The sequence below is a fragment of the Bombina bombina genome, chromosome 6 (assembly GCF_027579735.1).
Source record: "Bombina bombina isolate aBomBom1 chromosome 6, aBomBom1.pri, whole genome shotgun sequence".
Classification (NCBI taxonomy): domain Eukaryota; kingdom Metazoa; phylum Chordata; class Amphibia; order Anura; family Bombinatoridae; genus Bombina; species Bombina bombina.
This window is the reverse complement of record NC_069504.1, coordinates 157,698,338-157,720,730: the sequence shown is the minus strand read 5'-3', so window position 1 is coordinate 157,720,730 and position 22,393 is coordinate 157,698,338. Positions and strand designations below refer to the sequence as shown.

The window sequence follows — 22,393 nt, the reverse complement described above, 5'->3', positions numbered from 1 at the left end:
AATTATTTAGTTAATGATAGTAATTTTATTTAGAGAAATTTAAATTATATTTAAGTTAGGGGATATTAGGGTTAGGGTTAGACTTAGGTTTAGGGGTTAATACATTTAGAATAGTGGCGGCGACATTGGGGACGGCAGATTAGCGGTTAATAAATGTAGGTAGGTTGTGGCAATGTTAGGGGCAGCAGATTAGGGGTTAATAAATATAATGTAGGTGTCAGCAAATTTGATAAAAGTAAATTGGAAAGTTATTTAAAATTGCATACCGTATCTTAATCATGAAAGTATAATTTTGACTAGACTGTCTCTTTAAATGATAGCATATTTTTTAGTATTGTGATCCTTTAATGCCTAAATATGTCCAAAATATACATTTCAGTGAGTATTTTAAAGGTATATGATTAATAATGTGTCTTTTGATTTGCAGGCCAAGATGCTAATGTTTTGTACTTTATGGAGTATAGAGAGTTAACATTTAAACAATTAATTACAATTAATTGTAATGTTATTCTAATGGCAATTTTGATTTAATATATATGTTTGTCTTACAAAAGCTCAAAAGAGTTTAATTGTAAGAAAGAAAATTAGAGTGAACAAGTCAACCATAGTAGATAACATTTCTAAGAGGAAATTAAAAGCACATTGTAGTTGATATACAAATCTTCACTATCATTAAAAACATATTCATAAGCAAAAGTTATATTTGGATAAATAATATATATGCACATAGCAACAGCAGCAGATTCAGAAAATCACTTTGCATTATTCTGACAGAAGGTATCTTCTCCCATTGTGTACCAATCTGCCAATGTAACCTTGAACTATTTCCGGTCATTTAAGTGACTTGATATAGCTAATTAGGGCCAATGTGATAGTTTTTGAGGGATCCTATGTGGCCGAATTATCAAGATCCGAATGGAACTTGATTCTCTTATTTCCGCGCGAGCCTTCAGGCTCACCGGAAACAGCAGTTATGAAGAAGCGGTCCAAAGACCGCTGCTCCATAACTGATCCGCTGCCTCTGAGGCTGTAGTCTGCAATCCGCCCGATCCTATACTATCGGGCTGATTGACACCCCTGCTAGCAGCTGCAAATCTGCAGGGGGCGGCATTGCACAAGCAATTCTAGTGAACTGCTTGTGCAATGTTAAATGCCGACAGCGTATGCTGTCGGACATGATATAGTGAGGTTTCGGAGCAACAATGCCCCTTCTTCAGACCTAGGGGTATATACTAAAGTGTGAGCAGACATGATACAATGTAGCGTATCATGTCCGCCGCACATCGATAAATGCTGACAGCATATGCTGTTGGCATTTATCATTGCACCAGCAGTTCTTGTGAACTGCTAGTGCAATACCGCCCCCTGCAGATTTGCGGCCAATTAGCCACTAGCAGTGGGTGTCAATCAACCCGATCGTATTTTCGATCGGGTTGATTTCTTGCGAGATCTGTCTGCTGCCTCAGAACAGGCGGACAGGTTATGGAGCAGCGGTCTTTAGACCGCTGCTTTATAACTTGTGTTTCTGGCGAGCATGCAGGCTCACCAGAAACACAGGGCTTCAAGCTCTATACAGAGCTTGATAAATATGCCCCTCTGTGTAAGAAAGTGTAACTTTTATAGGTACTTTTGGAAATTAATATTCTGTACAAACCAAAGTAATATACTAAACTTGCACTTGTGAAAAACCTGTACTTTGTGTTTTTAATTTTTTTAACCTTATTTGGGGGCTGATTTATCATGTTAGGGCGGATATGATCCGTTATAGCAGATCATGTCCGCCCTACATTGATAAATGCCGACAGCATACACTGTCTGCATTTATCATTGCACAAGCATTCCTTATGAAATGCTTGTGCAATATCACCCCCTTCAGATTCACGGCCAATCGGCTGCTAGCAGTGGATGTCAATCAACCCGATCGTATTCGATCAGGCTGATTGCTGTCCGCCACGTCAGAGATGGCAGACGAGTTAAGGAGCAGCGATCGTAAGACTGCTTCTTTAATCCTGTTTCCCGCGAGCCTGAAGGCTTGCGTGGAAACAGCTTGTAAAGGCTGAATATGGGCTTTAATAAATCGGCCCCATGCTATGTTACAACACTGAAGCAGCAATTTCTTACTTGAGTACAAATATATAATGTTATTCAAATTATTAGACAGTACACTGTGTTAACCAAATAAGTATATTTGTTTAGGCTTTTAATAGAAGTACTGCGTTAGGAAAGTGTTTTTTGCAAATAGGGAAAGTCAATGCAGTATTACTATGTTATTGGATTTACTGTGGATTTACTTATCTTTAGAATGACATATAGTAAATTATTTTTTAAATTGTGTAAAGAAGTTCTAGTAAAATGTTTTAATTTTGCCTCATAAATCGTATCAGAACAGGATAAACAACTTTCATTTTTACAGCCTGAGGAGAGAATTGAACCTGTGTTTTGTGTGACTTTTTGCTAAATAGAATTTTGACAAAGAATAGCAAGTGGACATATTGTTACTAGTGATACAATGTCATTATATCACTAGTAAAAATGTGTTCACTTACATTGTAACAATGAGACTCTGAAGATTCAGACTTATATACTCAGGGACATGTAGAAACTGAAGCATCCACAAAATAATGCTTCCCAGGAAAATAGTTTAAGAATTGAATATACTTGAGACCAAAGTGAATGTAAAGGAATTGAAGAGCAGACTATATTTCTGTTAAAAAACAAACACAATTTGAGGTTTGGCATTTGTTCTATATTTCTTTAAATATGTTCTCATTTACAATCAAACAGAATTTTTTAGTGAATACTAAAGAAATGTTTATATAAACCTCTACAAGGACACAATGTAATATACTTCTAAATAAAAATAGGTCACATAATTTGTATTTAAAACCTTCCAGTTTAAATTCCCCCCATGTATAGATGCCCTCAATCAATCAAACTCCCTATCAGGGGCAGGGGCGGAACTACCATTTGTGCAGCAGGTGCAGTGGCACCAGGGCTCAGTAAAGACCTCTGAGGCCCCTATAGTAACGCCCCTGCACCTTTAACAGTTGTCAACACTATTTTGGTTTATTTTCTGTGCATGCATTGTGTTAAACCTTGAAGCATTAAATACCTCAGTTTTGGTGTCCTAGATACACAGCAGTGTTGTTGGGCATAGTGTGGTCCTTCTAGCTACAGGGTTATGGGAAATACTGTAAACAAGTCAGACTGAAGTAGTATTGAAAGTCTCTTTTTGTTTGTATTAAGTAAGTGATGTCATTGCAATGGGAGTGTCCAGAGAATGGGAGGTAGTTTTAAAAAACATTTGTCAATATTTTGTACTGACTACCCTTTACCTTTTCACACAGTAAGTGCTATTGGCCTTATATATTGTGTCATCAGTCGTACTGCTAAAACCTTTTAAGGGAGTTTGATTGACAGTAGGTATTGGTACAGAGGAGTTAAAAAACAACTGTTATTTATATAGCTAAAAATAAAGAAAACAATATTTGCCCCATGCATTTTTTTCATATGCTTTATTCCATGTGTGTTTTTTCTTTCTTTTTTACTTTCCAGTTTTACCTTGTTCAAAATAATCTTCCCTTTATTCATCTGTGCTATTCCCCTTCTTGTATTTTCATAAGCACGTCTTATTCACCACTATAACACAATATCCAAGTTTTACTCTTGTACTAATATCTCCAGATCCTTTTTTATTCTCTGGAACCCTTTAACTCAAGCTTACATACTCCTCCATCCTTTAGTAAATTAGATCCACTGAATACCATAGAGATTGGTTTCAATGGAGAACCTTAGGTGATTGCATAGCCCGTTAGTGTATGTACCCCATTCTAATGCATTTTCTTTCTCAATTTTCTTTTTTATTCTCTCCCCGTTACTATTTTTTTACTACAGAAACATTGTTCAGCTTTAATTCATAGCAAAAGGAATTCTCATTTTTTTTCATGGCTACTAGTCACTTATTGTGATTATTTTCCAATAATGTTATTTACCAACCAAATTGGTATTAACCACCATATTAACATTTTAAAAGTCTTATTACCATTCATTTCAAAATATGCCTTCCTGATTCACAAGGTGAAACACACTTCTTGTTCTACAGGGAGGTAATACTGCTAGTCAAGAAGATGGCAATGTAATTCATTTTATATTTAGTGTAGCCTGGGTCTTCTTTAGACACATTACAGAAGGCAGCAGATGAATGTATTGGCAACATTACAAGTCAGCACCATGGAAACATTATTACTCATCATCATCTAGTTGTATAGATGTAGTGTAACATGAAAACAGCATATTGGAATGACAATGAGAAATATTTAAACAGATTCTTATAGCATAATAGAAAATTGGGGCTATTAAAAAATAAAAAAGGATGAGATTGTGTTACAATCATTAGGAGGAAGAAATCATCTGTGTCTTATTATTAAAATCAAGTTTTAATATTTCAGAAGAGCTATTACTTCATACATAATTTCCTAATTTTAGGCCAACATACAGGTGAAATTAACAGTTAAGAGAACTTTTATACTTCTTAGTGTTTAAAAATATGAACTTACCATTAAAGTTCACAGCTCGAATATAACTGAGAAGTTCTTTACCGTCAATAGACCTCATTCTTGAGCATAATCCTATATAACCAGGACAGAGATCTCGATGCATGTTGTGCAGAGCATGAGCCATTGAATATACAGCATCTATCACAAACTGAACTTTTCCTTCTTGTTCATAGCTGGAATGTAATCCAATGCGTTCTAATCCTAGAAAATGAACGGATAAAAGTTTGTTTACTTTTATGTAATGAATTTCAAAATCAACAAATACTTGGAAAACAATGATAGCTTTTATGTTAATGGTCTTCATCAAAATGCACAATTACCTGGTATTTCTCAAGAGCCATAGAACGCCAACATTTTAAAATATTGGTTGAAATAGTCTCTATATAAAGCAAGACTCCTAAACTAGTCAGTGAATTTAATACCATTTATTTTTAAATGTATGCATAACAATGCATTGCAAAATATCTGTAAACAACAAGCATTTTAAAATCAGTAAATATTTTCTTGGCAGCATTCATCTTTCATAATAGTTAAAACAAACAAACTGCATGCTCTGATTCATTAAATAATGTAATTTTATGACTATCGACCCTGCCCTACTGTGAGTTTAACCAATGTGTGCCACTCGGGACACAAGGGTGGTGGAGTTAAATTATGTTGGTCAGATCCAACAGGTAGTATTGACAAGCCCTGCTCTCACACAAAATTAGGGGGTGTTGGTGCACAAGCATTTCTTTGTACCATGGTAAATTAGGGCAGTTGCTGGGAACTTTGTCTATTTTCAATATGTTAAAGTGATGGCAAATCCTAGTGTTTCTGAAACACTAGTATTTAGCAGTGCAACAAATGAAGGGGACTTTCAGTCATGAAGTATAAAATCTCTCAGGCAGCCTACGGCAGAACCCTATTTTTTAAATGTGGTGACATTTCCAACTCTTAGGCAATAGCCTTTAGGCCCCACTGGCATTATACTGGATAGCTAGCACGCTATTGGCTAAGATCACCCTCACTAAAAAATAGCATTCTGCCATGGGGTGGCCTGACAAAAAGTTCCCTTTATTTGTTGCACTAAAAGATATAGAATGTCCACAGCACCTTACTATGAAAACAATTCCTTTATTAGGACAAATAAAGGAATTGATTTAAATGTGGATATTTTATATTTTTGGGAGTTGTGTGAGGTTCTGGCAGAAAACCTCAGTCTGCACTGGCACACCTGCTGCATTATTGCTGGGAAGCTTTGCTATTACTTATTTGTTGCACTGGTAAATCCTAACATTAAAAAAAAAATCTAGGATTTACCATTACTTTAAAAGGAGCTCTTTAAGTAGTCCAATGTATAATATAAGTTTCACTTTACAGGTTCTCAATATTACCAACTTACAAAAAGATGTATAAGTTCAATATCAACTTATCCAGTCTAAATAATTGTATTCATTTCTTAGTTAAATAACCTTGATGTCTAGCATGTTTCTTTAAATCAAGTAGCTTACTGCTGTTTTTAAAAGGAGCCTTTAAAGCTCATTCTCATTTTGTTTCAAACAACATTTAATGAATGAGTTTTGTAATTTTAATTTTTATTTGAACACATTATTTAAACACATTAACAAGAATGCATGCTGTTTACCAAGTGATGAAGCAAATCCAACCATCTGTTAAGCTATATCTAAAGAACATTGTCCCATTTGTCTGCAAAAACAGACGTAGTGTGCTTGCTTAACTAATCTATTACTACCAGTGAAAAGTAATCCAGACAAAATCATTATTAAAGGGACATGAAACACAAAGATGTTCTTTCACGATTCCGATAGAGCATACAATTCACTTTTATTTTAAATACTGATTTTAATTTCATGGAATTTTTTGTTGAGGAGAATTACCTGGGGATGTTGCAGACAGGGATCTGGAGCACTGCATGGCAGCCATTTTGTAAGAATTCTATTGAGCACTAGATGGCAACATTGTTTGCACAATGTATAACGTTTTTTAAAGCATTCTTTCAAAACGGCTGCCATATAGTGATACAAACATTTGCTCGCTCAGCCAACCTACCTGCTTTTTTTTCAGCAAAGGCTGTCAGAAGAACAAAGTAAAATTCGAAAAAAATAAATAAATTGGAAAGATTTTTAAAATACAATCTGACTCATAAAAAAAATTGAGTTTCATATTTGTTTAAATACTACAATAATTCATATCACAAGCTCTACTCTAATTACAGTTGACATACAAAAAATCTGTATCGAATTGTTTGATAATCCCATTTAAAAAAAGCATTTAAATAAACAAACAAAAAGCTACAGACTACATACTGTATACAGTGGGTCAAAAAAGTATTTAGTCAGCCACCAATTGTGCAAGTTCTCCCACTTAAGAAGATGAGAGAGGCCTGTAATTTTCATCATAGGTATACCTCAACTATGAGAGACAAAATGTGGAAACAAATCCAAACAATCACATTGTCTGATTTGGAAATAATTTATTTGCAAATTATGGTGGAAAATAAGTATTTGGTCAATATCAAAAGTTCATCTCAATACTTTGTTAAATATCCTTTGTTGGCAATGGCAGAGGTCAAACGTTTTCTGTAAGTCTTCACAAGGTTGTCACACACTGTTGCTGGTATGTTGGCTCATTCCTGCATGCAGATCTCCTCTAGAGCAGTGATGTTTTGGGGCTGTCACTGGGCAACAGGAACTTTCAACTCCCTCCAAATATTTTCTATGAGGTTGAGAACTGGAGACTGGCTAGGCCACTCCAGGACCTTGAAATGCTTCTTACGAAGCCACTCCTTTGTTGCCTGGGTGGTGTGTTTGGGATCATTGTAATGCTGAAAGACCCAGCCACGTTTCATCTTCAATGCCCTTGCTGATGGAAGGAGGTTTGCACTCAAAATGTCATCATGCATTGCCCCATTCACTCTTTTATGTACACGGATCAGTCGTCCTGTTTCCTTTGCAGAAAAACAGCCCCAAAGCATGATGTTGCCACCCCCATGCTTCACAGTAGGTATGGTGTTCTTTGGTTGCAACTCAGCATTCTCTCTCCTCCAAACATGACGACTTGTGTTTCTACCAAACAGTTCTACTTTGGTTTCATCTGACCATATGCCATTCTCCCAATCTGCTTCTGGATCATCCAAATGCTCTCTAGCATATTTCAGATGGGCCCGGACATGTACTGGCTTAAGCAGGGAGACACGTCTGGCACTGCAGGATCTGAGTCCCTGGTGGTATAGTGTGTTACTGATGGTAGCCTTTGTTACATTGGTCCCCGCTCTCTGCAGGTCATTCACTAGGTCCCCCGTGTGGTTCTGGGATGTTTGCTCACCGTTCTTGTGATCATTTTGACCCCACGGGGTGAGATCTTGCGTTGAGCCCCAGATCGAGGGAGATTATCAGTGGTCTTGTATTTCTTCCATTTTCTAATTATTGCTCCCACAGTTGATTTCTTCACACCAAGCTGCTTGCCTATTGCAGATTCAGTCTTCCCAGCCTGGCTCAGGTCTACAATTTTGTTTCTGGTGTCCTTCGACAGCTCTTTGGTCTTCACCATAGTGGAGTTTGGAGTGTGACTGTTTGAGGTTGTGAACAGGTGTCTTTTATACTGATAACAAGTTCAAACAGGTGCCATTAATACAGGTAATGAGTGCAAGACAGAGGAGCCTCTTAAAGAAGAAGATACAGGTCTGTGAGAGCCAGAAATCTTGCTTGTTTGTAGGTGACCAAATACTTATTTTCCACCATAATATGCAAATAAATTCTTTCCAAATCAGACAATGTGATTGTCTGGATTTGTTTCCACATTTTGTCTCTCATAGTTGAGGTATACCTATGATGAAAATTACAGGCCTCTTTCATCTTCTTAAGTGGGAGAACTTGCACAATTGGTGGCTGACTAAATACTTTTTTGCCCCACTGTATATAAATATTTACTTCAAGGGGCATATTTATCAAAGTGCGAGCGGACTTGATACAATGTAGTGTATCATGTCCACTGCACATTGATAAATGCTGACAGCATACGCTGTCGGCATTTATCATTACACCAGCAGTTCACCAGAACTGCTTGTGCAATACCGACCCCTGCAGATTCTCAGCCAATCAGCCGTTAGCAGGGGGTGTCAATCAACCCGATTGTATTCGATTGGGTTGATTTCTGTCAGCCCCCTCAGAGCAGGCAAACAAGTTATGGAGCAGCAGTCTTTATACCGCTGCTTCATAATTTCTGTTTTCGGCGAGTCTTCAGAGCTTGATAATTCGGCCCCCAAGCCTGCTTTTAAGCAGACTCCCTTTATGCCATACAATAGTCGACGGCCACTCTTAACTTACAGTCTGCATGGGATCCCGGGCACATGAGTGATGTCAGATGCCACAGTGTAACAAACAAACAGGTGACTACAAAGGCAGTGTGCAATGCCGGTTGGGGAGCAGAGAACCAACTGCTTAGTGACAATGAGAAAAAAGCAGTATCCGGCAGCACAATAATGTTAAAAAGGAAAAATTATTTCTACACTTAAAAATTGTACAAACAGGGACAAGAAAGTCTGACGCGTTTTGTGCCCCCTAGTGGCGCTTACTCATAGACTGCTGGGACATCACAGGATATCCTCTTATATAGTGATTTACACTACAGCAAATTAACCCTTAATTTCCTTTCAAAATTATTAATAGCAATAACAAGAACATTAAAGCATTTGTCTAACACATGCCATATCCAGTTTATATCCTCGCAACAGATAAAGAAAAATTGAAGTGAATAATACATAATATATGTACAAAATTATGTCCGAATTAAATCAAACCTTGAATTTCATGACAAAAAATTAATTACAATAATAAATAAAAAAATAATTACAATAATTAATAGAAAACAATTCATAAATGATAATACATAACAGGTAATTCATAGATAGTGATGACTTCATAAATTATTGAAATGTCAAAATTCACAATATTACCCCTCTCTTACCATAATGAATAATACTTATGTAGAATTTTACTGTAATATACTCATCATAGATTATTGTCAAGCAAGACCTGCTTTATCCCAGTACCTATAAAACCCATCAAAATGAATAAACAAAATTGTATAATGATAAACTTTAAACAAAATAACTAATGTCCCATTCCAGATTTAAACCCAAGGGAGTTCTTGATTTAAGTTTATATATCCAGTATAGTTCTTTTTGTCAAGAATTTTATACCTATTACCCCTCTAGGTGTTGTGTGAGCCAGATCAATAATTTTCACAGAAAGATCACCAATACTAGCGAAGTGAATCTGATTGAAATGTCTCGCAACAGTGGAATCTTTATTGTAATTTTTTATATCATTCACATGTTCCCTAATTCTCACATTTACCTTTCTCGTTGTTTTCCCAAAGTACTGAACATGAAAAAAATTGCATTCCAAAATGTAAATGGCGAAACAGGTTTTGCAATTGGCATAAAAAAAAATCTAATACTCAATATTATCAACTGTTGATTTAAAATATCTAGTTACTACCATCATGTCACAAGTGAGGCATGTTCTCGTCCCACATCTGATATTCCCCTTTCATGTGAGCCAATTCACTCCTCTAACTGATGTCCCACTTGGGACCATACTTGGGGCCAATTTTGATACTAATTTTTGTGGGATTTTTTTACACAAATTTACACTTCATGTTATCGGCAGCAAGGATGGGTAGATTTCTTTTCAAAATAGATATAATTTGCAGAAACTGTGTAGTATATTATGACTTGTAATTTAATTTCTTCCAATTTCTCCTTATTATAACCTCTAAGGGCTAATCTTTCAACTAATTGGTGCGCTTGTTCAAGGTAAGTATTTGTATCATTCGTGTTACGCCTTAACCTAAGTTACTGACCTCTCAGAATGGCACGTATGAGATGAGGCGGGTGACAAGAACTCACATGCAAAATGGTGTTGCCCACAGACGGTTTCCTATAGTTTCATGAAGAAATTCTTCTCTTCTCCACCTCACCCTCAAGCGTCAAATCCAAAAAGTCAGTTCTAATCCGATTGTATCCACCTACAAATCTAAGATTCATTTCCTTGTTGTTCAAACAAGAAAGAAATTACTCAAAACTGCTTTCCTCAAAAAAAAAACCATCAACAATTAATATAAGATCGTTGATGAATCTTTTGTAGAATTTGATGTTCTTAGAAAATTGACAATGTTCATTATTGTAAATACAGTGGGGAAAAAAAGTATTTAGTCAGCCACCAATTGTGCAAGTTCTCCCACTTAAGAAGGTGAGAGAGGCCTGTATTTTTCATCATAGGTATACCTCAACTATGAGAGACAAAATGTGGAAACAAATCCAGACAATCACATTGTCTGATTTGGAAATAATTTATTTTCAAATTATGGTGGAAAATAAGTATTTGGTCACCTACAAACAAGCAAGATTTCTGGCTCTCACAGACCTGTATCTTCTTCTTTAAGAGGCTCCTCTGTCCTCCACTCATTACCTGTATTAATGGCACCTGTTTAAATTTGTTATCAGTATAAAAAACCCCTGGCCACAACCTCAAACAGTCACACTCCAAACTCCACTATGGTGAAGACCAAAGAGCTGTCGAAGGACACCAGAAACAAAATTGTAGACCTGCACCAGGCTGGGAAGACTGAATCTGCAATAGGCAAGCAGCTTGGTGTGAAGAAATCAACTGTGGGAGCAAAAATTAGAAAATGGAAGACATACAAGACCACTGATAATCTCCTTCGATCTGGGGCTCCACGCAAGAACTCACCCCGTGGGGTCAAAATGATCACAAGAACGGTGAGCAAACATCCCAGAACCACACAGGGGGACCTAGTGAATGACCTGCAGAGAGCTGGGACCAACGTAACAAAGGCTACCATCAGTAACACACTACGCCGCCAGGGACTCAGATCCTGCAGTGCCAGACGTGTCCCCCTGCTTAAGCCAGTACATGTCCGGGCCTGTCTGAAGTATGCTAGAGAGCATTTGGATGATCCAGAAGTGGATTGGGAGACTGTCATATGGTCAGATGAAACCAAAGTAGAACTGTTTGGTAGAAACACAATTTGTTCTGTTTGGAGGAGAAAAAACACCATACCTACTGTGAAGCATGGGGGTGGAAACATCATGCTTTGGGGCTGTTTCTCTGCAAAGGGAACAGGACGACTGATCCATGTACATGAAAGAATGACTGGGGCCATGTATCGTGAGATTTTGAGTGCAAACCTCCTTCCATCAGCAAGGGCATTGAAGATGAAACGTGGCTGGATCTTTCAGCATGACAATGATCCCAAACTCACCGCCCGGCAACAAAGGAGTGGCTTCGTAAGAAGCATTTCAAGGTCCTGGAGTGGCCTAGCCAGTCTCCAGATGTCAACTCCATAGAAAACCTTTGGAGGGAGTTGAAAGTCTGTGTTGCCCAGCGACAGCCCCAAAACATCACTGCTCTAGAGGAGATCTGCATGCAGGAATGGGCCAACATACCAGCAACAGTGTGTGACAACCTTGTGAAGACTTAGAGAAAACGTTTGACCTCTTTCATTGCCAACAAAGGATATATAACAAAGTATTGAGATGAACTTTTGATATTGACCAAATACTTATTTTCCACCATAATTTGCAAATAAATTCTTTCCAAATCAGACAATGTGATTATCTGGATTTGTTTCCACATTTTGTCTCTCATAGTTGAGGTATACCTATGATGAAAATTACAGGCCTCTCTCATCTTCTTAAGTGGGAGAACTTGCACAATTGGTGGCTGACTAAATACTTTTTATCCCCACTGTATACTGCAATTCCCAGAAGACTACATATAAATTAGCAAATGAGGAGGCATATTTTGCCCCTATTGCTGTACCGCAACATTGCAGATAGTAATTATCATTAAACATTAAAAAAGATGGGCTAAAAGGAATTCCAGTATGGAACAAATATATACCTTGATGTCATTGTCATACCTGGTAAATTTATCAAGGAAAAATCTGACAGCTCTTAATCCAAGGGCATGAGGAATAGAGATCTAAAGTGATGCAATGTAACAACAATACAAGAAAAACCTTCTTTCCATTCTACTTTTTTCAAAATATCAATTAAGTGTGCAAAATCTCTTAGATAGCTATAAAGATTTTTCACTAAAGGCTGAAGGATCGAATCCAGTCATTCTGATAGTGGTTCAAATAATGAACCAATGCCAGAACCAATACCGTTTGGCCAGACAGGATTTTTATGTACCTTCGGCAAGTAGTGGAACAAAGGTACAATTGGAAATTCAGGCACAAGATGTTGTATATCATCATTTTTAAACACTCCTAAATATACTCCTTCATCCAATAGCGATAATAACTGTCTTTTGAATATAAGGGTATGATTTCCATTTAAAGGCCTATACGTGGACATGTCATTTAGTTGACATAGAGCCTCCTCCAAATAATCACTTTTATTGAGTATGACAATGTTCCCTCCCTTATTGGAGTTTCTTATCACAATGTCATGGTTGGTCTGAAAAGACTCTAATGCCAATCTTTCTGATTTTTTAAGATTTTGTTTGCCTGTTTTTATGCAAGAAGCTAACTCGAGTATATCTCTTTCCACACTTTTTTGGAATTGATTTAAAGCTGTATCCCTGAATTGTATTGGGTAAAAATCAGAACCAACTTTTTTAGGACTCATCGATTGGTGTAGCCTCTATAAAGCATCATTGCCCTCCTGTAACAAAAACAGACTATTCACATCACAGGCTTCCTGAAATGAAATCTCTTCACAGCCATCATCTAGATCTAACACAATATCATCCATCACTGTTTCACCACCAGATTGTAAAGCAAAAAAACCTTTTTAAGGTGAGTTTCCTGACAAACCTGTTAATATCTAAAAGGGTATTGAATGGAGAAAAATATCTGGTAAGTGCAAAACCTAAGCCCCTACTTAACAGGTTTGTCTGGTCCTCACTCAAAGGATACACTGATAAATTGATGACATTAAAGTCACTTATTCCACATTCTTTAACACCCCCTTTCTCTTTCTTTTTGTTTTTTGATCTCCTGATCTGCATAAAGGGACTTGTGTGTCCTTCTTTGACTCCTTTTTTGAGTCCTTGTTTAAGTCCTTTTTGGATCATTCTTAGACTCTCTCTTTGAATGCATTCTCTGTATTATCCGTTGACCCCACCTGTAAGGAATGAGAAGACAAAGAAGAGATAGAGGAGATAGAAGAAGAAGGAGAGGAGTTGAAGAGTCATCCGATTTAGCTGAGTCAGAATCTGATGATTCTGTTTGCGTAGATGTAAATACAACTTACTTGAAATATTATATTCTTTAATATAGGTTTCTGTATTTTTTTTTTATTATCTTTTTTCTTATTGCCACCCTATTTATTTCGTTTATTTTGATGGAACTTCCAGGTCTTAGTGTGCAACGAAGGCCATTGATAAATTCTATTTGACTCTTAATCTGAACGGTCTCTGTGGAATTACTCCCCTTTATGTTCCTTCAGAATGGCAATAAATTTGTCAATGTGTTCTTTCATAGTGGTTTTTTGTTCATGAAATTTCTCATGGTTTTCAAACTTCTTAAGCTCTTTATCAATTTCTTCTATACGTTCTTTCAGATTCAGCCTTTTTTGTTGTTTGCAGCGTATCAAGATCTTTAATAATTTTATAGAGCACTCCGATAAAGCAGTAATCCGTTCTGTTATAATATCAGGATCTTCCACCTCAAAGGTGGGAAATTTATTGAGCCTGAGACTTCTTGGATTTCTGTTCAGATCGACATAGTGTTTAAATGCTTCAATGTCCCAAGTTAATCTGAGATCCGCAACAAGCAATTTTTCCAAAAATTTAAACAAGTACTCCATCCCTGGACTGAAGCCCTCAGATCTTTCAGCTGCAAATACACGCCTGAAAAGCTCTCTCCTAGTGTCCGTATCATATAATGAACTGGATAGGGTAGATGTGAACACTATAGAAACTGCCTATGTGTGTTGTTACCATAAAAAAGACAGATATTTCAAAGAATATATGTGTGTATATGTCAAATTAGTGCACACTACTCAAAAAATCAAGCCCAGTAAGAGCAATCTGTAATCCACACAGAAATCTTTTGCAGGTAAAATGACGCTTCAACTGTTTGTGGATTAATATGCCACTAATTATAGTTCTTTATTTGCTCTTTTCAAGTGGTATTCTATCATAGATGTTGAGGATAGTGATGAGTTACGTGTGTAATGTAAATATGTTACAGCAGGTGTTATCCTTTGACAATTACAAAATTACTTTTCAATATGTTCCAAACATGAGAATCATAGCATCGCTGTTCACACAGCTTATAAGCTTAGCTAGGGTTAGTACAGTGATTCAGAACCATCCCAGGACAGCATGTTTCGTGGTGTTTGCCACTCATCAGCTGGGAGTAGGTTTGAATCACTGCTGGCTGACAATGTAATTCAGAGCTTTTCTGTGGGAAAAACAAGCCTTCTGGCTTGTCTAGATTTGTTAATGAACTACACAATGAGTTATTTTCTCTATATTTTGTGCCTAGTGGAGGATTTTAAACTCACGTTCCGCCTACCCATAATTTTAAATGTTGTGTATATATATATATATATATATATATATATATATATATATAGATCCAACGATAACCTGCACAATGGAGCGCACAAATAGTCCTTTGTTCACAGTAAGTAGGTAAAAGGCTCTATGAGAGGGGAGGGCGGGATATTTTCAATCCCTTAATCACAGGCTAAGGCAGCTGATGGTTCAGCGTGTCTGTTCCACACGCCAAATGTAAAATCCAGTATCCAAAAAGAGAACCAAAATAAGCGCTCAAAGCCCAAAGTTGAAAGATAAAAAAAATTATGTTTATTAGGACATTTAAAAGCAAAAAGTGTCCAAAAAGGACTATTAGTAATCCAGGTTAAAGTTGTAGGCACACAGAGCAGACATGTTTCGTGCTCAGGTAGCACTTGATCACTGCTTACCTGTGCACCTGCAAAGGCCTGCCTATTAATTACACAAATTTAAAGTGATACATTGCACATTTATTTAAGTAACCTGAATGTAAAATATTAAGAGTTAATCTGCATAGTTAATCTATATAGTATATATGGGAACATAACAAACTTAAAAAAGATGAATATTATGTTTGAGTACATAGAAGTATAACAAAAGTAATTTGAAAAGAGGGAATACTTAAAAAAAAAAAAAGAAGAACAGATTTATGAGTCCTAGTCTTATACTTGTCATTGGTGTAAGAATTTTTAATGCAGTTAGTCACTGCCTCATGTAACACTTGCAGATCCTAAGCGATTCAATATCTACAATTATGCCATTAGTTAATTGTGAAGTTATACAAATAAATCTAGATCTCTCCTCTTATTTATCCCTAAAGGATAGCTAGTTTGTAAAGTCAGTATCCAAAAGACTTATCTTTTGTCTAGCATCATTTCCCTGTTTCCTCCTCTACTCCAAATAAATCTGTTCTTTTTTTTTTAAAAGTATTCCCTCTTTTCAAATTACTTTTGTTATACTTCTATGTACTCAAACATAATATTCATCTTTTTTAAGTTTGTTATGTTCCCATATATACTATATAGATTAACTATGCAGATTAACTCTTGATATTTTACATTCAGGTTACTTAAATAAAATGTGCAATGTTTCACTTTAAATTTGTGTAATTAAAAGGCAGGCCTTTGCAGGTGCACAGGTAAGCAGTGATCAAGTGCTACCTGAGCACGAAAAATGTCTGCTCTATGTGCCTGCAACTTTAACCTGGATTACTAATAGTCCTTTTTGGACACTGTTTGCTTTTAAATGTCCTAATAAACATAATTTTTTTTATCTTTCAACCTTGGGCTTTGAGCGCTTATTTTGGTTCTCTTTTTGGATACTATATATATATATATATATATACACAGTATAATATAATAGCCAAATGTAAAATAGAAAACAGCTAACTGATTTAATATTGAGTATAACTGCCTATTGTGTTTGCACTTTACAGATAATATCAGTTCATGAAGTGTGCGTGGTTAATATTTTCATACCACACAGCATAATTTCATAATCAACATTTTAAAAATCTACTCACTTAATTGCAGCAATAAATGAACATTATGATGATCGTAGTTCAAATGTGATCACATTTCATGGTATAAAATTTTGATCTGAGCTAAGTTTTTCACTTTTTTATACACAGGGAAAAACTCAGCATGTATGACAACTTAAACATTTAACAGCTCGCTGAGAAGCCAAGATATGCTGTGCAAAATGGGCCAAATAGGTTTTTAAGAATGTAATCCTACTGAATTAAATGAATCCAAAAATCATTTGACAACTTATTTTAAAAGTAGTTTTTTTATGTTTTAGAATACTAAGGTGAAGGGTCTTAGTATAAATTGCTCTCTATTTATGCAGCTGAGCATGTAGCTTGACAGCCCTTGCAAAACTGCAACTTCAAGTTAAGAAGCTGTCTTAAGACTGCTGTTTGTTAACCTTGGTGGTGAAATTAAATAATTTTGGACTGATTTGTCCAACCTTGTTCTTGAGCTATTGTTTGCACAAGAGCAGGGAGATGGGTTGCACAAGCATGGTGGGTACAGTCTTGCAAGCCCCAAGCTGGGATCCTGGCGAGTCGATAAGTTAATAATAAATAGATTATCCAATGGCATTTGCATTGTAAAACCAAAAACAAATTGGATTTGTATGGATATGGTTTGGTATATACCGGTACTTGATTTTGAAAATACTCCATAAACCTATGCATACAAATTTTCCCAGCTCTGCTAACAGATTGATACAGATCCCAAAGTAACTTATTTAAGTATTTTATTTTTAATTATAAATGCATATACTATCCAGCCTATTTGAAATGTAGTATAGAGGCAAATGTACATGAAATACGGCACCTGTTATTCAAAGTCATGCAGTTAAAAGAAAGGGGGAAAAGAATGAGAGGTGATGAAATACCGTGAATTAAATGGAGAAGTGGTAGAGGAGATGAGAGATGGTGACTGAAAGATGAAGGAAGAAGGTGAATGAAAAAAGTCAGAGATAAGGGCGTGATAGATGAAGGAAGAGGGTGAATGAAATAATCTTAAAAATGAAGGTGAAGGAAGAGGATGAGTGAAAGGAAAAAGAAGAAGACGTGAATGAAAGGAGAAGTCGCAAAGTGGGAAAGTAAAAGTAATGTATGAAAGGAAAAGTAAGAGAGAGAGAGGGAGAGAGGGAATGAAAGGAAAAGGAAGATGGTGAATAAAAGGAGAAGTCTCAGAGAAGGAAGGGAGGGAGGGATGGAGGGATGGAGAGGGTGAATAAAAGGAAAGTGATGGGTGTGATAAAGAGAGATAGAGGGTGAGAATGAAAGGAAATAACATGGTAAAGAAACAAAATGGATCTGAGGAGTGAGTAGAGTATGGTGTGTGATGCACTCTATTATGTATTAAAATTAGATCTTGTTTGGGAAAAGACAAGAAATCCCTTTCATACATTGTACTGAATGACTGTGAAAAACAGGTTTGAGTGAGTGCACCTCTACAAATAATTTCAACTCTGCTGCACCCTAATAAGACATTAGTTCCTCCAACTATATGTCAAATATAAAGCTGTAAAAGGACAATCTAGGGGAGCGCTAAAAGCTGGTTGATGGTAAAGTTTGTATACCTTAATAAGGGTTATGTAATATAATAAAGATGTTAATCTAAAAATCAGTACACTTCTCTCCTCTTAGGGGTTAAAAGTGTTAAATTTAGTAATTAACCTGGTCTGAAATATGGTCAGATGACCAATGAGGTTTGGAACCTAATATATAAATTCTTAAACGATTAAAAAATAGAAAAATGCAAAATAGATTGATTCAATAAAGATAACAGTGAATATTTTATAAAAATAGTTTACTATTATGTTGATATGATTAATATATAAAAAAAACAGTGGTAAAATATCAGAGTCTGAATCGTATAACATATAAATAATAAAAAATACAAATGTAACAATAATTATAACACCAGATGTATCAGTTAGGTAGCAATTGGAATATATATCCACTTTAACAATATTCTCAGTGAAACGATATTCTATGTTGTATAATAATAAGTTATAGTATACTAGGTTTAAGTGGATTGAAGGCACTAAATATAGTGCTGGGTAATAAGCTCGAGCTTTTAAAAATATATAAATTAAAAATCACACTGCAGTGGATAGCAAACACACTTTTTATAAGTAGTGTTTGATTAAAAATAAAACCTTGACCTTAATATGTATTTCTTGGCCAAAGGACGATGAAGGAAAAAGTTCCGTTTGAACAGGTTCCATTTTGAAAAAAGGAACCGTTAATAATGTACCTGTGTAGCTGTTTCTGTGATTTTGTGTGACAATAAGTCGTTACAGAATGTAGCTGTATAGCCATCTCTATGCTGGAAATACGTAATGAAAAACGTGTGTTCAGACCCGAACTTCCGGGTTACAAATGATGGCAGGTCACTAGTAGTGACATATAGTGGTGATCGCTGATAGGGTAAAGATGGTAAGCCCTTATGTGTTCAAAAAGTTTGCTAGTTATTGCAAATGTGAGCAATCCAAATATATAGGGGTCTTTTGGCACAGTTCTCTGAGCCGCTTGGTATGGGTAGCGGGGTACTAGTTTTGAACCTGATTCCGATTGTGTAGGCATACAAAAAGTTGATATTTATAGTCGGTTCTGGTAGTAGGAGAACCGGCTATAAATATCAATTTTTTGTATTCCTACACAATCGAGAACCCTTAAAAGGGCCTTTTGTAGGGCATTGCCCTAAAGATAATAGCTCTTTTCCTACAAAAGAAAAACAAACACCCCTAACAGTATACAAACCCCCACCCCCAAACCCACAAAATAAAAATAAAGTAAAACCTAATCTACACATTGCCCTGAAAAGGACATTTGTATGGGCATTGATCTTAAAAGGGCATTTAGCTCTTTTACAAGCCCAAACCCTAATCTAAAAAAAAAAACACTCAAAAAAACCTTAAAAAACCTAACACTAATCCCCGATGATCCACTTACAGTTTTTGAACGAACTTCATCCAGGTGGCAAGAAGTCTTCATCCCTGCAGCCTCTTCTATCTTCATCCAGGCAGGGAAGTCCTTATCCAGGCTGAGAGAAGTCTTCATCCAGACGGCCTCTTCTATCTTCATCCAGGCGGCATCTTCTATCTTGATCCGGCAGCGGTGTTTGTGATGCGGGAGGGCCATGGTTTAGGGGTTAATACGTAGTTTATGGGTGTTTAGTGTACTTTGTAGCAGTTTAGTTATGAGTTTTATGTTATAGATTTGTAGCGTAAAACTGATAACAACTGCTTTTAGATGGCGTTACGGATCTTGTCATTTTAGGCTGTAACTCAGGTTTTTTAGCCTCACTGCAATACTCGTAATGGCAGTGCTATGGGAATCCTATGAAAAAACATAATTTTTATGAGTGCGGGACTGATGTTGCGTTACAGATTAAAAGGCTTGCGGCACACCTATACCGACAAGACTTGAAATGGCTGCGGTGCTATTTTAACACTGAAAATGCCATATTTTCATCATTAAGAGCCGTAACGCACAACTCATAATCTACCGGTTTCTTTTTAAATATAACAATTCTGGTGTTGACTGTCTCTTTAACCCCTTAATGACCAAGGACGTACGCCACACGTCCTCAAAAAAAATACAGTTAATGACTGAGGACGTGTGGCGTACGTCCTTGGTCTGGAAAGCAGCTGGAAGCGATCCTGCTCGCTTCCAGCTGCTTTACGGTTATTGCAGTGATGCCTCGATATCGAGGCATCCTGCAATAACTCCCTTGGCCATCCGATGCAGAGAGAGCCACTCTGTGGCCCTCTCTGCACCGGACTTTGGTGGCCGGTATCGTTGGTTGGTGGGAGAAAGTCTGGGAGGCGGGTGGGCGGCCATCGATGTGCCGAGTAGAGTGAAGGGGGGCGGGATCGGGGGCGGGACAGATGGGAGCACGCACAGGAGCGCGCGCTTGCACGGGGGGCGGTGGGTGGGCGCGTGCACGGGCGGGAGCGGGAGGGAAGCGCTACACTGCAGAAAAATCAAGGTGTAAAAAGTTAAAAAAAAAAGTTTTGAAAGCTGTAAATAAACAGCTAAGGGATCTGGAAGGGGTGAGGGGTTGGTCTTGGGGGGGAAGCTACACTACAGAAAAGTGCATTTTTTTTTTTTTTTAAAAAAAGGCACATTTTTTACTAAACTGGGTACTGGCAGACAGCTGCCAGTACCCAAGATGGCGCCCATTAAGGCAGAGGGGGAGGGTTAGAGAGCTGTTTGGTGGGGGATCAGTGAGGTTGGGGGCTAAGGGGGGATCCTACACAGCAGCATATGTAAATATGCTAAAAAACACACACAAAAAGCCCAAATATAGCTTTTATTTTAGTACTGGCAGAGTTTCTGACAGTACTTAAGATGGCGGGGACAATTGTGGGGTGGGGGAGGGAAGAGAGCTGTTTGGGAGGGATCAGGGGGTCTCATGTTTCAGGTGGGAGGCTGAGCTCTACACTAAAGCTAAAATTAACCCTGCAAGCTCCCTACAAGCTACATAATTAACCCCTTCACTGCTAGCCATAATAAACGTGTGAAATGCAGCGGCATTTGGCGGCCTTCTAATTACCAAAAAGCAACGCCAAAGCCATATATGTCTGCTATTTCTGAACAAAGGGGATCCCAGAGAAGCATTTACAAACATTTGTACCATAATTGCACAAGCTGTTTGTAAATGATTTCAGTGAGAAACCTAAAATTGTGAAAAATTTTACGTTTTTTTTTAATTTGATCGCATTTGGCGGTGAAATTGTGGCATGAAATATACCAAAATTGGCCTAGATCAATACTTGGGGTTGTCTACTACACTACACTAAAGCTAAAATTATCCCTAAAAGCTCCCTACATGCTCCATAATTAACCCCTTCACTGCTGGGCATAATACACGTGTAGTGCGCAGTGGCATTTAGCAGCCTTCTAATTACTAAAAAGCAACACCAAAGCCATATATGTCTGCTATTTCTGAACAAAGGGGATCCCAGAGAAGAATTTACAACCATTTAAGCCATAATTGCACAAGCTGTTTGTAAATAATTTCAGTGAGAAACCAAAAGTTTGTGAAAAAATTAGTGAAAAAGTGAACGATTTTTTGTATTTAATCGCATTTGGCGGTGAAATGGTGGCATGAAATGTACCAAAATGGGCCTATATCAATACTCTGGGATGTCTACAAAAAAAAATATATACATGTCAATGGATATTCAGAGATTCCTGAAAGATATTAGTGTTCTAATGTAACTAGCGCTAATTTTGAAAAATAATGGTTTGGAAACCTACTTGTACTTATTGCCATATAACTTACAAAAAAAGCAAAGAACATGTAAACATTGGGTATTTCTAAACTCAGGACAAAATTTAGAAACTATTTAGCATGGGTGTTTTTTGGTGGTTATAGATGTGTAACAGATTTTGGGGGTCAAATTTAGAAAAAGTGTGTTTTTTGCTTATGTTTGTTTGCTTATTGAATGTCCACCAGTATGGCTGTGGTAGTTTTCCATATCGGTCAGTGATCTTTGATCCTACAAAAAAGTTGTGAACTTTAGGTTTTGGTGCTGCAAATGTTAAATTTTAAAACGCATGAAATATTCTGTCACCGACCATCATTGTTTATATATGATATTAAGTGTATTTATCTATATATTCAAGAAAATATAAAGAGTATGACTATGTTTATGGATTATACTACATAATTAATTTTCTCTTAATTCAAATTTGTTAAAGCCCTTTGCCTGACTTTTTTTCTAATACCTGAGACCTCATATCTTTGAGCC

General features: G+C 36.8%; 1 protein-coding gene across 1 annotated transcript in view; it reads right to left on the bottom strand.

Moving 5' to 3' along the window:
- The window catches only part of GRM8 (glutamate metabotropic receptor 8), a 2,175,877-nt gene that overhangs the window by 786,016 nt on the left and 1,367,468 nt on the right, over positions 1–22,393 (bottom strand). The window contains exon 9 of the mRNA XM_053719190.1: positions 4,557–4,757. Within this exon, the coding sequence (XP_053575165.1) occupies positions 4,557–4,757 (201 nt within the window). The remainder of the gene's footprint in view (positions 1–4,556; positions 4,758–22,393) is intronic.